General features: G+C 35.7%; 1 protein-coding gene across 1 annotated transcript; it reads left to right on the forward strand.

Moving 5' to 3' along the window:
- Positions 1–798: 798 nt before the first annotated feature.
- On the forward strand, positions 799–4,386 carry LOC115921796 (scavenger receptor cysteine-rich domain superfamily protein-like). Its single transcript, XM_030980011.1, has 5 exons — positions 799–844; positions 1,580–1,801; positions 2,969–3,100; positions 3,535–3,708; positions 4,031–4,386. Exons 1-5 carry the CDS (start codon positions 799–801, stop codon positions 4,384–4,386), a joined length of 930 nt encoding a protein of 309 aa, XP_030835871.1.
- Positions 4,387–12,762: the final 8,376 nt, after the last annotated feature.

Here is a 12,762-nt window from a genome sequence, read left to right on the forward strand (position 1 = left end):
AATTTATTTTTAATAGTGTCTTCAAATCAGCCCTACTCGCAGAGAAAATCCTATCTAAAATTAGCGACTGTTTTCAACCATTTTTCAATAGGGGTGCGTGGGGAAATTTATTATAAAAAAGTTATAAGTTGCGATTGTTTATTTTAATGATAGAAAAATAAGAAGACAAGAATTAAGGCTGACATCAGGAAAAACCAAATAATAGGTGGATAAAGTGAATTTTAGGGAAAGTGTAATAGACCCTACTACAAAGAAATATGAAGCCTATTAATAGGAAAAATGGAAAGAGTGAGAAGATGAATTGTGGGAAATTAACTAAAAAATTATAGAAGAAATGGGAAAAGAGAGAAATGCAGAAACAGAGTATATTATAGGCCTAATGGAAAATTGTGGTAGAATGCACCAGAATAATTAACAATTAACATAAAGATGAGGAAGATGAATTGCAGAAAATAAAGAATTACTTTGTAGGCCTAGCAGAAAAGAGGAATAAAGGGGGAAATGCAGGGAGAGAAAGAATTAAAGATGTGGAAGGACGATTCAGAAAAATGGAATAAGAAAACAAAAGATGATAAGGGAAACCAACAAAGAATATCGTGATGATTACATGATGGAATTTAACAAAAATTGAAGATGAAATCAAAGGACAAACATTAATAAAAACAGAGAAACTACGACAGAGGGCAGAAATACAATTAAGAAGTTATAGCAGAAGATATTTAAGAAATGGATGGTAGAAGAATCAAAGATAAAGATATATATGAATAAAGGATGATAGAAGAGATGAAAAGAGGAAAAATGCGAGGCATGTATGTGACGAGAGGATTCAAGAAAGATTTAAATGGTAAACGATACATAGACCCTTCTATTGTCGATAATTTCAACTATCCTCATCAATAAATTTCCCCCTTACAAAGCAGATTTGGAGACACGATTCACACAAATAGTGGCCCAGCGAGCCGTGACCTGGGTGTTTTCCAGCGCACCGCGACCCGAGTGTTTGATAAAAGCAACCGACTGTGCCCGTGTTTAATCCTTAGTGTCGTTTGGATTTAGACCTCAATATTTTAACATTGAACCTTGTGTACGAGACATGCTCAGGGGCGGGGGGGGGGGGGGGGGGGTTGTTTGACCCATGACGATGCGGAGTAACGTCCACGAGCGGGCAGGCGATTTTTGTTTTGTTGCTATTTTGAACCCCCATATGTGATGTTGTCCTGGCATCTACTAACATGCGGAACATTGTCCACGAGCCGTATAGCGGCGAGGCTATTTTTTTTTGTTTTTTTGTTGTTGACGTTTTTCTATACACATCACATTTTCACTTGGCAGCCCAAGGGGGGGGGTGTAAACGTAACCCTAACCCCTCGTAGATCCGCCCCTGATGCTCCTCGAACTTAATTTTCAACACTTACCGAATTCCCAACTTCAATCCTAAATAACATTGACATAACCCCAATCCTAAATCCAAACCCAAGATAAAAACCTATTGCTACCCTAAGCCTACACTTCCGACAAATTAGAGCCCAGAGCAATTGTCGGATCACCGAGTTATTTCTGCTTTTATATTCTACTACAGAATGGGCAGTGCGACTTGTCGACGGTGAAGACAATGTGTTGCCATTTGAAGGAAGAGTCCAGGTCTTTCTTAACGGATCCTGGGGAAATATCTGCTTATACAATTGGGATCTCCGTGATACTGAGGTAGCCTGCCGCAGTCTGGGCTTCAGCGGCTCATATCTGGCGAGCAATGTTGACAGCTATAAGCGAACACTAACACACGTTCTATTTGATGTCCGATGTTCGGGGAACGAGTCCTCTCTCGAGGAATGTCCGCACAGTTTCGCTGACGAATTCAATGAGTGCAAATTTCCTATAGGGGCGATAGCTACATGTACAAATTCAACAAGTAAGACGGGTTGCATCACTTTCATTTGATCATGTTCAGTATGGACTCTTTATTAGTAGAAACTGGTTTGTTTATTTAGAAGTGAGATTATTTTGAAATTGTTTTGATAAATAGAGAAAGAATCTCGGTACACATACGTGTATACTTTACTGGTGCTTGTAAGCAATCTTTCAAGCACTATTATACTTTCATTTAACCCACTCAAGAATGCAATTTCCCCGTTAGTTTTTCCATCAGACGAATTATACCTTTTACTAACCACCGCAAACAATGGCTTTATGTGCCTTCCTTGATAGAAATGATAATTAAACCTATTGTTCCATCACGTTCATTACGGTCAACTACACATGCTAATTTCCAATACGCCCCTGGTCCCCGAACCAATACCCGTTACGGAGATCGTACTTTTGCCATTGCAGCCCCTAAATTATGGAACAGTTTACCAATTATTATTCGTCAATCCCCATCTGTAGAGTCTTTTAAGGCAAGTTTGAAGTATTTTTTGTTCACCGGTAATAGTAATTTATAGGGCAGTTTTAATTATCTGTAATGTTATTATTAAAATTATGTATTATTATTGCTGTATGTTTATTTTACGTTGTACCTAATTACTTGTATTTAAGCGCTTAGAAACATTGTATTAAGCACTTTATAAATGAATTTATTATTATTATTATTATTACTACAATATCAAGGAGCACCCCATTCACCCCCTCCTCGATGGCTAAGAATAAATGGGTTTGTAGTTTGTTTTGAGTTGGTTTGTCGATGTGACTGATGTATGAATCTCTCTTGCTGTAGGCCTATTCCAACATATCATGATATGATTGTGGCAGTAATGTTTATTCTTTATAGGCAAAATGTATATCTTCTCAGAAATGTATTGATCAATCTCTATGACTCTATGACTTTAGATTGATCAAGAAAGTTCGCAGAACTCATACACTTATCCATCAAGAATAAACCATATTATCTAAATCATTTTATTAGGACACAAAATTTTTGTATAGAATGGGCTACAGTGAATATTGATGTAACCATTTCAATATTACCCAATAGTTCGTCTGACTGGTAGCCATTATCCTTGGGAGGGTATCGTAGAGGTGTTCTACCATGGCTCTTGGAGATCAGTATGTGATGATCGCTGGGACATCAGCAGCGGACATGTTGTCTGCAGATACCTGGGAATAGGTACAGCTCTGGATACCGGCCAACATGCTACTACTTCCAAGGGAGCCTCAGAATATATCTTAAATGGCATAAGTTGCAATGGCAATGAATCCAGTATACTTGAATGTTCGTGGACAAGGCTTCGTAATCACCAGTGCAATTCGACCCGTATCGCCATGGTCCGATGTTCAACTGGGAGTGAGTCACTATCATTCATTCTTGTGGTAAAAATTGTAGTTGACATTTACAGGCAAGTCCAAGATATTTGGCCTTTTGATATCATTCATAGTTTGCATGACATATTCCAACTCTGTACAAAGTCATGTTGATAGTCGTCCTTTCTAATTTGGAGTAACGTGTTATGTGTATCATATCTACAATGCAACTATAACCTTTGAGAATTATACAAGGTATTAACATTTACCGAAATTCCTGCGTCATACTTTCCATCCTAGTTCGTCTGGTCGGAGGAAGGAATAGCAGTGAAGGGAGAGTAGAGGTTTTCGCAAAGTCAACCTGGGGAACAACCTGTGGGAAAGACTGGACCCTCAACAATGCACACGTCATTTGCAAAAGTTTAGGATTCGCTGGTGCATTGAAGGTATTTGCTAAACCTGAATTCGGATATGGTATAAATAACATACATTTATCGGATGCACATTGCACGGGGAGAGAAAACAACATCTTCGACTGCCTAGATACACAATCCGAAACACTGGACTTTTGCATCTACGACGGTGCTGGCATTCAGTGTTCAGAAGAAGGTAAATATTTTACAGAATAAAACTGATGTTAACTGGTAGGCTGTGTAGTATAACATTAATTGTACGGCAGTATTTACTATGCCACGTATTACTAAACTATATTACTGAATTACTATATGTCATCCATTATTACACGGCATCAGTACTCTACCATATGTCGTATTTGTCTCCTTCATTCCACCCTGAGACGAAGTCATCTATCTGACTGATGGAACCAGCATCTTGGATGGCGTAGTCGTGTACTACTACAACGGCCAGCAGAGATCTGTCTGTAGTTACTCTTGGGACATGAACGATGCTGACGTTGCCTGCAGAAGTCTGGGATTGGGACGTGCGCAAAGCATTACTACATCTCATATTTCAGATGGCAGTCATGTTGAGGTCACGCTCGATCGTGTAGAGTGCACGGGGAATGAATCTCGATTATTCAACTGTCCTGGGGTAGGAGTTGGATCTCATGAGAACTGCAATACGTCCGAGGTTTCTCGAGTCACATGTTCTGGAGGTATGTACATGATTTACGAGCTTATCCGCCCACACTAAAACAAAATGCATATGCATTTGAGGAACAACTGCAGAATACCACCGTAACCCTAACCCTGACGCTTACGGTATTGCCTATATATCCCAGACAGTAACCCTATCCACAATTCCGACCCGTCTCCAGATACCCTAATCGTAACCCTAACCTTAACCCTTATCCTGACCTTGCATGATCACGACCCTAGCCTTACGTTAACCGTATACATTGTATGGAACCGTGGTTGTGTATTCTGCGATCAAAACCGCAACTGAATTCATACTTATAGGTATATACAATAAAATACAATACAATACAGTCATTTCTATAGCGCTCTTACAAACTAACTGTTTTTTCACAGCACTTTACATAAAAAATATAAAAGTTGTTGATTATCAAAAAGGAGAGTTTTGAGACATTTTCGGAAGACATCCAGCGAAGTCGATAATCGAATAAAACATGAAAGCTATTCCAGAGTCGAGGAGCACATGCATGGAAAGCGTTGACGCCAGCTTTGGTGTATGTTCGAGGAACGTGTAGCAGGGTGATGTCAGTACATGAGCGAAGGCAAGGACGAACAGATTGGTGGGGTACGATGAGACAGGTGATCATAAAATTGTATTAGAGAGCGTTGATTGATTAAGGAGTATCTTCACTGATTTTCTATCATCACATTCTAGATCAGGGTATGGATTGAGTCTCTGATATCTTATTCATTTACAACACATTTTCCGATATTTACGCATTAACAATTCGCACTATTGATCACGTACTTCATGTATTTAAGAAACATGGCAAACGTTGGGGAAAATCTGTGAGTAAAAATCGTGGATTATATCTTTTATTGCAGGAAACGCGTGCGTTTTAGGTTTGTGTCCTCTTGGAATGGATACCCGAGGTATGAGAGTATTGATTTTTGTAATGGTTTCGATAATAGTAATAATGATAATAACAAAATTATAATAGTAATACTCTTCTACTACCAATAATAATAATAATGATAATAATTGTTTTATTATTAGTGCTCCTATGGTATCGTAATCAAAATGCTGATACCAAAAAATGTAATTACAAAAAGACATAATTAATATGGCACCTAGCAGCAAACGTAGTAATGTTCTATATACACAGACTGGACATATATTCAACCTTAAAGAAATAAATATAACAGGAGCAACGGAATAGACATATAGAGACAGTGTGTGACAGATATGGACGCCAGCAAAATACAAATGGTTTATAATTTTTCTATTGTTAATCAACAAGGCGTTGGTAGTAGGTTAATGGCTATACATTTCACTGGAGTGAAAACAGTTGTGATTCACATTATATATTGGTGTGATAATAGGGTAATGCTGCCATCTTTTCTTTATCAAATAGGACCCGTATGTACCTACGTAAGAGAATCAGGTAAGAGGAAGCATACCAATTTTAGTTGCTAAATGAAGTCTAGATCATTGATGTCATTGTTGTCATTGGTGTCATTGTCTAGATCTAGATGTCATTGTTTGTTTTCGTTTTTGTTTAACACAAAGGTCTTCTTTCTTTACTGATAGGGACAGGATTTGACTTTGCCATTCAGTATATCCCATTCCCAGATATATTTGAAATGTTTCATGTACAGTCATCAATTGTATTCATGATAAAAATTTAAAACTCCTGCCTGCCGTAAAATAATTCAACCGTCTTTAAGGTACGATGTCCCATTTGCAGGCCAAACAAATGAAAATGTTAAATTTCAACTGCATTTTAAAGATAATAATAATTCAGAACTTCCCTCAAAACGAAAGGGCATGAAATTGTCTTTTTGTGGGAAAATAACCAATGTTACTTGTGAAATCGAATATAAGAATTGCAATCATTTTAGTAAATAGTCTGATTTTCAGACACTTGTATCGAATGGTCAAACGTTTTGTGCTGCGCAACGATTCAATCAGTTCAATTTTGGCCATTACAAGAAGTGGGTTATTGATGAAGACAAATGCTCATGTAGCCTTTACAGCTCATTCTAAGTATACAAAAAAAGAAATCGGTCAGTCACTCAATAGTGTCTGACAGTGAAGTCTAGAAAGTGAACGGTTTCCTTGCGTAATTCAAATACAGATATACGTGACAAATTCATAATTTCTGCACAGTTCTACAGAATTTGATGTGAGCTGCAAATGGGACATAGTACCTTTAACGATGCTTAATTGAAGTGATATTCCAATTCAATATATCATCTTGTAGACTGAGACTCACTTGTCAAACATTTCACTGTCCTTATTGTGCATGTAGATCAATGTGCTCAATATGAAAACGACAACACTGGACATGGACCTTTTGGCTTACAATGTCTGTGAGTATACTCAACATATTATGGTCTCGTAGAATCGTGAGATAGACTGCTCTTGCGTTGTAGAGATATCAAACTTGGGGTAATTTACCAATGTGTGGCTTTTTACATTCAGGGGCGGATCTAGCTTTTTGCTAAGGGGGTGGTTGACCAAAATAATGACGATGTGGAGCATCGTCCACGAGCCGCAAAGCGGCGAGCCGATTTTTTTGGGGGTGTTTATTTGAACCCCGTAAGTGATGTTTTCCTGGCATCTATTAACACAATGGAGACCATAAAAAGCAGTGCATGATAACGTCTTTTTAAATTAAGTAACAGTTAAATACACAGTTATATCCAGAGTTATCATGTGTTTGGTTAAGTTACCAGATGAGTTGAAAATCTTCTCACAATATTTGCACTTGAAAGGGTTTCTCTCCAGCGTGCGTTCTTTTTTCTTTCTTTTTTTTTCTCACTTCGGCGGTGGCCCGTGTCCTCAAAAAAGCTGATGGGGGGGGGGGGGGGGCAAGGGACTCTGTGACATTTGTTCGCCCAACCCCCCCCCCCCTTCCCCCAAAAAAAGAAATAATAATAATAATAATAATAATAATAATAATAATAAATGAAATAAATACATAGAAATAGAATAAAATAAAATTACAAGTTTAAAAAAAAGATAAGATTTAAAAAAATGGTCCCCAGATTTTTTTTTGGGGGGGTTGCAACCCCCCCAACCCCCCCTCTAGATCCGCTTCTGTTTAACATACTATCTTGCACCTACCTGCGGTATTATAAACCGTTTGCATTCAAGAACAATTCAACATTTTGTGAGTGAGTATATGGTACTACACGCATGTGGCGTAAATGTTTGGTCCAACATAGTACTAAAATAGCATTTGCAAAGCAATTTTTTCGGGGAACATTTCTCCTATGATATTCTTCTAGCTGACGTACTAATGACTAGAAATCACACACGTTATTATAAACTTTAAAAAGAAAATCAACCTTTTTTTTACGTAATCATCAAATAATTGTTTTCTTCTTCATAAGATCATCAGTAGAGGAGGCATCATCTAATTTCTCATTTGGACAAATCCTGGAGTGTCAGAGGGAAATAAAAATCGTGTAAGTTCAGTAGTCATTATATTTCTGCTTAAGTCCTGTTAATTTCCTAATCTTAATTAAGAATCAGTTGGTAGAATTATGGTAGGTGATTATCCTAGTGATTAGTTGTCCGAGAAGGGTATTGTCACGAAGGGGGGGGGGGGTGTCCAGATAGGGTGAGAAGGGGAGGTGTGGCATTTTGTTCCATATGGCAATGGACTGTGGATCACAAGGTAATGGTTCTTTGGCAAGATATTATTTTATATTTGTACCTCTCCTGACTTAATCTACCTGGATTGAGGGATCACTTCGTAAGCAACAAAAACATTCACTGGCATGATTTGGCAATGTTCTAGTCATCCTCCTGAAGACGATGGGGAGATATTGATCGAAACCTTGAGGTGGAGAATGTGCGTACACCATGTGCGGGTAAGCCTGAATCCGATGACCGGGGTAATAATATATTTGTTAAGCGCTTAGAGACATCATCGATGTATTAAGCGCTATATAAAGTGGAATAGTATTATTCTTACTAAACCTAATTTTGTATAAGGTTATTTGCACTAGCCTTTTTGCCCTTATTTCTTGTGCATATTCAGTAAATTCTTTTAACTAGTTTTGTTGTTGTCATATGCAGTATTCTCAGAAGGAGCAACGTCACTTTGTTGGCACAGGCGGCTTTCTCTGAAATGAAGAATCTAGTATATTTGTGAGTTGTTATTCTCTCTACTTAAAGATAAAGTTGAGTTTTGGTCATGCGATTGCAATATGAAAGAAACAATGTGGAATCAAGCACAAAAAGTTGATTATCTAGTATATAAGTATTGGTGTGCACTGTCAGGTTCTGGAATCATCAAAATTAGACGGAATTTGGCCCAGTCTTAGTAAAGTTACAAAAACTGTACACAGAGAGATGTTTATGGGACTAAACGAACATGTCGCATAATAATCCGTCCAGATTTGTATGATGTTACATGTCATATTTAGAATATTAAGGCACTTGAAGAGCCATGCTTTTCAGGGAACATTTTTAATCTGATGTTCTTCCACACTTGTATAATAACAATGATAACGCTCACAAATTATTGTTTACCTCTTCCCAGAACTCAACCTTCTCTTTAAATCATATAATAAGAAAACCAACTGAATTCAAATTTAGATTTCGATTGTAATTTTGACAGAAACATCTCAGGGAAAATTTCAAAAATATATTATTTATTATTGACCTTGTAGGGCAAAATCCAATATGGAATTTATTTCTGGTGTGGACGAAAAAAAGAAAGAAGCAGATTCTATTTTGACAACAGATTTGAATACTACTACTTACGTTAGATATTTCTAAGAAGTTCTTATTTAATGAAAAAAAATCTTATTTAGGAGATAGAAAATAATTACAAATATATAGAAAAAATATAGTTCGTAGTATAGTAGTAGCAGTAGAAGTAGTAGAAGAAGTAGTAATAGTAGTATAATCATTAATACTATTTTTATTATTATTATTATTATTATTATCATCATTATCATTATAACAATATTATTTATGATACTACCTTTTACTAAATTAATAATCACTTTTATCATTCTTTTTGTTTTGTTACTACTATCAATATTATTGTTATTATCATTATTATTACAAATTAATTAAACAAAGCGAAAATGTTATGATCTCAAGAAGATATGATACTTCCCTGAACCATGGGATGTGGAAACTTTTTTTTATTCCGGCGCATCTGATACGATATTCTAAATGTTTTACTTAAATCATCTATCTTAGGATCCTTGATTCCAACATGATTGTAAGTGTTCCCGATGGTATCTTTGAAGGACTTGAGCTTCTTGAATATATGTAAGTTTAACAAATTCTGTTCTTTTATTACATTTTATCATCAGTGCTCATCCATTGCAACCAATGGGTAAATTACTTCAAAGAAAGAAAACATTGAAATTGAGATAGCAAATAGACACAACCGTTTTTGTTTCGACAGATAATTAACCCAATCCTTCTGACTTTATTAAGACAAATTAGACTCTTAACGTTTGAGAATTGTTGTGGAGAAGTAGCTCTTCACTTTTTAAGGATATAATCTGATGAGTTGTAATATTAAGCACAAGAAAAGGCTTATAGTATACCTTGTCATCGATGTAAAGAAATAATATATAAATAGTTACTCGTCCAACTTTTACAAACTATAATGAGTAGATTAGTTTGTATGATTTTTAGACGAAATTGTGATAATAAAATTCTGAATAAATGCTATTTCTTTAATATCAGATGGCGTTTTTATGTAAGTGCTGGAAATTTGTTGGAAACATTTATTATTTTCATGAATATTGATTTATAATGACTGAATAAATCAACCCTAAACCTTCCTCTAATCTTTCCCTCAGTGACGTATCATACAATCAAATCACGTCGATTTCTGCCAAGCTATTTTCCAACTTGCCAAAACTCCGTACGTTGTAAGTACACATACACAAGCATGAGGTGATATGAGATTGTTAAAATTAAGGCAATTGTATGCATATTTTTTCCGAGATTTGAGCAAGTATAATCTGGACCTCGCAGTCCAGCAACAAGAATTGTTTAATACTAATGTTTAAGATACTGTTGTCATTTACATTTTCAAATTTAAATCTGTATTTTCATGAATTTCAGCCGATTGTATTGGATTTTCTTTTAGGGGGGGGGGGGCAAAGAGATTAAAAAAAATATACACACCTGGCCAAATACGTATTTCATGATAGAATGTTAAATATAAAATATGTCATTCTCTTTCGGGAGAGGGGAGGGGTGTACTCTGTATTTGGTAACGCTAATTATATAACCTATGTTCATAATATATAATGTATTGTAAATAATATAGATCATTTGGAAATGCAATGTGTGCGTTGATTTAAATTGATAATCATTATTTTCACAATATTAAGTACACTGTTTAATAGCTAGTTCCATTTCCGGGTTGATATGTATGTGGGCGTATATTTTGTGAGTGAGGTGGGGGATGGGGATGTGTAAGTGAGCACGTGGAAGCATTTTCAGATTTATTTTCCTTGCCTGTCTTCCTTCCATTTCATTTCATTTTAGTAGCGTACACAACGAACACCGAAAACACAAAACAAAAGCTTTTCTCGTGTTAGTGTTTAATTAAAACTCCTATCCATTATCATCTGTTCCTTTCTTTCCCATATGCGCATTCCACAATTCCTCCATACGCCCCATAAGCGTGTTCTTTTGACGAAAGAATATATCCACGGCCTTTTCAGTTAGGCTGCAACGTGTTGTTACCGACAGCCTTACTTTCAGATTATTGTTTAATTCTGTAGGAGCCTGGAGCATAACAATATAGTAGACATTTATAACGGAGCATTTCATGGACTGCCATCCCTGGAGAACCTGTAAGTAATATCAGAAATAAAATGTATTGACTTATTGAAATTTTAATTTTAATCAGAAATAAACATTGTAATTTATTGACCCATCTGTTTCAAACATTGAATTGCCTTATAGTTATTTCATTCATAACATAGTCAAACATAACAGGGGGATATATTGAAAATAAACATCATGACGTAAAACAAATATCAGGGCAAAAATAAAATTGAGTAATATAATTCGCAATGAACAATTCATCTTGAGGATTAGTACACAGAGTAAAGTAATTTCAAGTTCAAGTAAAAATCTTGCGTTTGGATACAAATTGTTCTGTCAATAATCTATAGAAAATTAAACAATATGATTGAATTTGTCACGTCCAATAGAGAAAAATCGAAAGAACTTTTTAATGAACTTTCAGATTCATAATATAAAATTGTAAAATCTTTCTCTTGAATTATTTATATTCGCAATCAAATAAAGAACCAATAATGGGACCCATACATTTAAAAACTATTTACTCAAATTTGTTGTGTTTAATTCACATGAATATGTATATTTAAAAAGATAATATAGAAATCAGTTATCCATTATGGCTTATTAATTGTCAATTTAAGATGATGCTTCTTTGTAATTTTCTTAATACCAGTTATCTGAACAACAACAATATCACCACGATAACAGAAGATGTATTCTCTGGCACTGTTGATGTCTTGTAAGTTTGTCTATCATTACATATCTAAGTTCTCGATTTATTTCCTTATTGTTGCATAATACCTAATTGAATGCCAGTGTAGAAAGAGAAACATTAGCTCGATATTCCTTATCTGTTCATATATACATGTATATTAGATTTAAGAAATTATCATACACTGCTCAACGAGCACTATCTGCAAATAAAATAGAGCCAACAAATATTATCACACCAATGAATCTTTATTATAATTATCTTTTCAATCAATTGTCTATTTTACAGAGGTTTTCAATTTATTTATACTGCAAATGCTGTTTGTTTTACTTGAAAAAGGGAATTAAAATGATGGTAGAAATCAATATGGATGCTTACGCTATAGTTATTCAGCTGAACATTTCCACATTATATTATTTCTTTTGTAGACACATAGAGAATAATCGGATACGTATGATTGAGAAAAGGTCCCTTTACGGTATGGACATCAGTCGATTGTAAGTATTCGAGAAAAAAAGGTTCTTTTGTCTGTCTTGTATCCTAATAACAATGTTAATTTGGTATGTCAACTAGATCTTTGTTCTCATGGTAATTAAAACTGATAAACTGAGTAATTGTGTAATAAAATGTGCATATAGCGAAATAAGAAGTAAAAATGAAAGTGTTATATCATATAACGATCCCGCCCCCACTCAGTGTTATTTAGGGTACTCATATGCTTGTTCCCTCTCTTTGAAAGCACCCCTATCTGAGGACTGCCAAAATTTCTGAACCCCCATTTCGCGGGCTTATCGCGGGCTTTCCGCGGACTTTTCCTGCCTTGGAGACCCCCCTAAATCCGAAACACTGCTCAATGAACCCCCTATCTCAGGACATGCAGACCACCCCCCCCCCCTCTTATCTCAGATAAGCTGTCATTA

Source organism: Strongylocentrotus purpuratus, unplaced genomic scaffold (assembly GCF_000002235.5).
Source record: "Strongylocentrotus purpuratus isolate Spur 01 unplaced genomic scaffold, Spur_5.0 spur5_contig_817, whole genome shotgun sequence".
NCBI classification, from domain to species: Eukaryota; Metazoa; Echinodermata; class Echinoidea; order Camarodonta; family Strongylocentrotidae; genus Strongylocentrotus; species Strongylocentrotus purpuratus.

What these genes read in the sequence shown, in the direction of transcription:
- LOC115921796 (XM_030980011.1), top strand. Translation starts at nt 799, where the DNA reads ATGCGAGGCATGTATGTGACGAGAGGATTCAAGAAAGATTTAAATG. An exon ending in CGTTCTATTTGATGTCCGAT is followed by an intron (nt 1,802 to 2,968) that starts GTTCGGGGAACG and finishes ATTACCCAATAG; the next exon opens with TTCGTCTGACTGGTAGCCAT. An exon ending in CTGCAGATACCTGGGAATAG is followed by an intron (nt 3,101 to 3,534) that starts GTACAGCTCTGG and finishes TTTCCATCCTAG; the next exon opens with TTCGTCTGGTCGGAGGAAGG.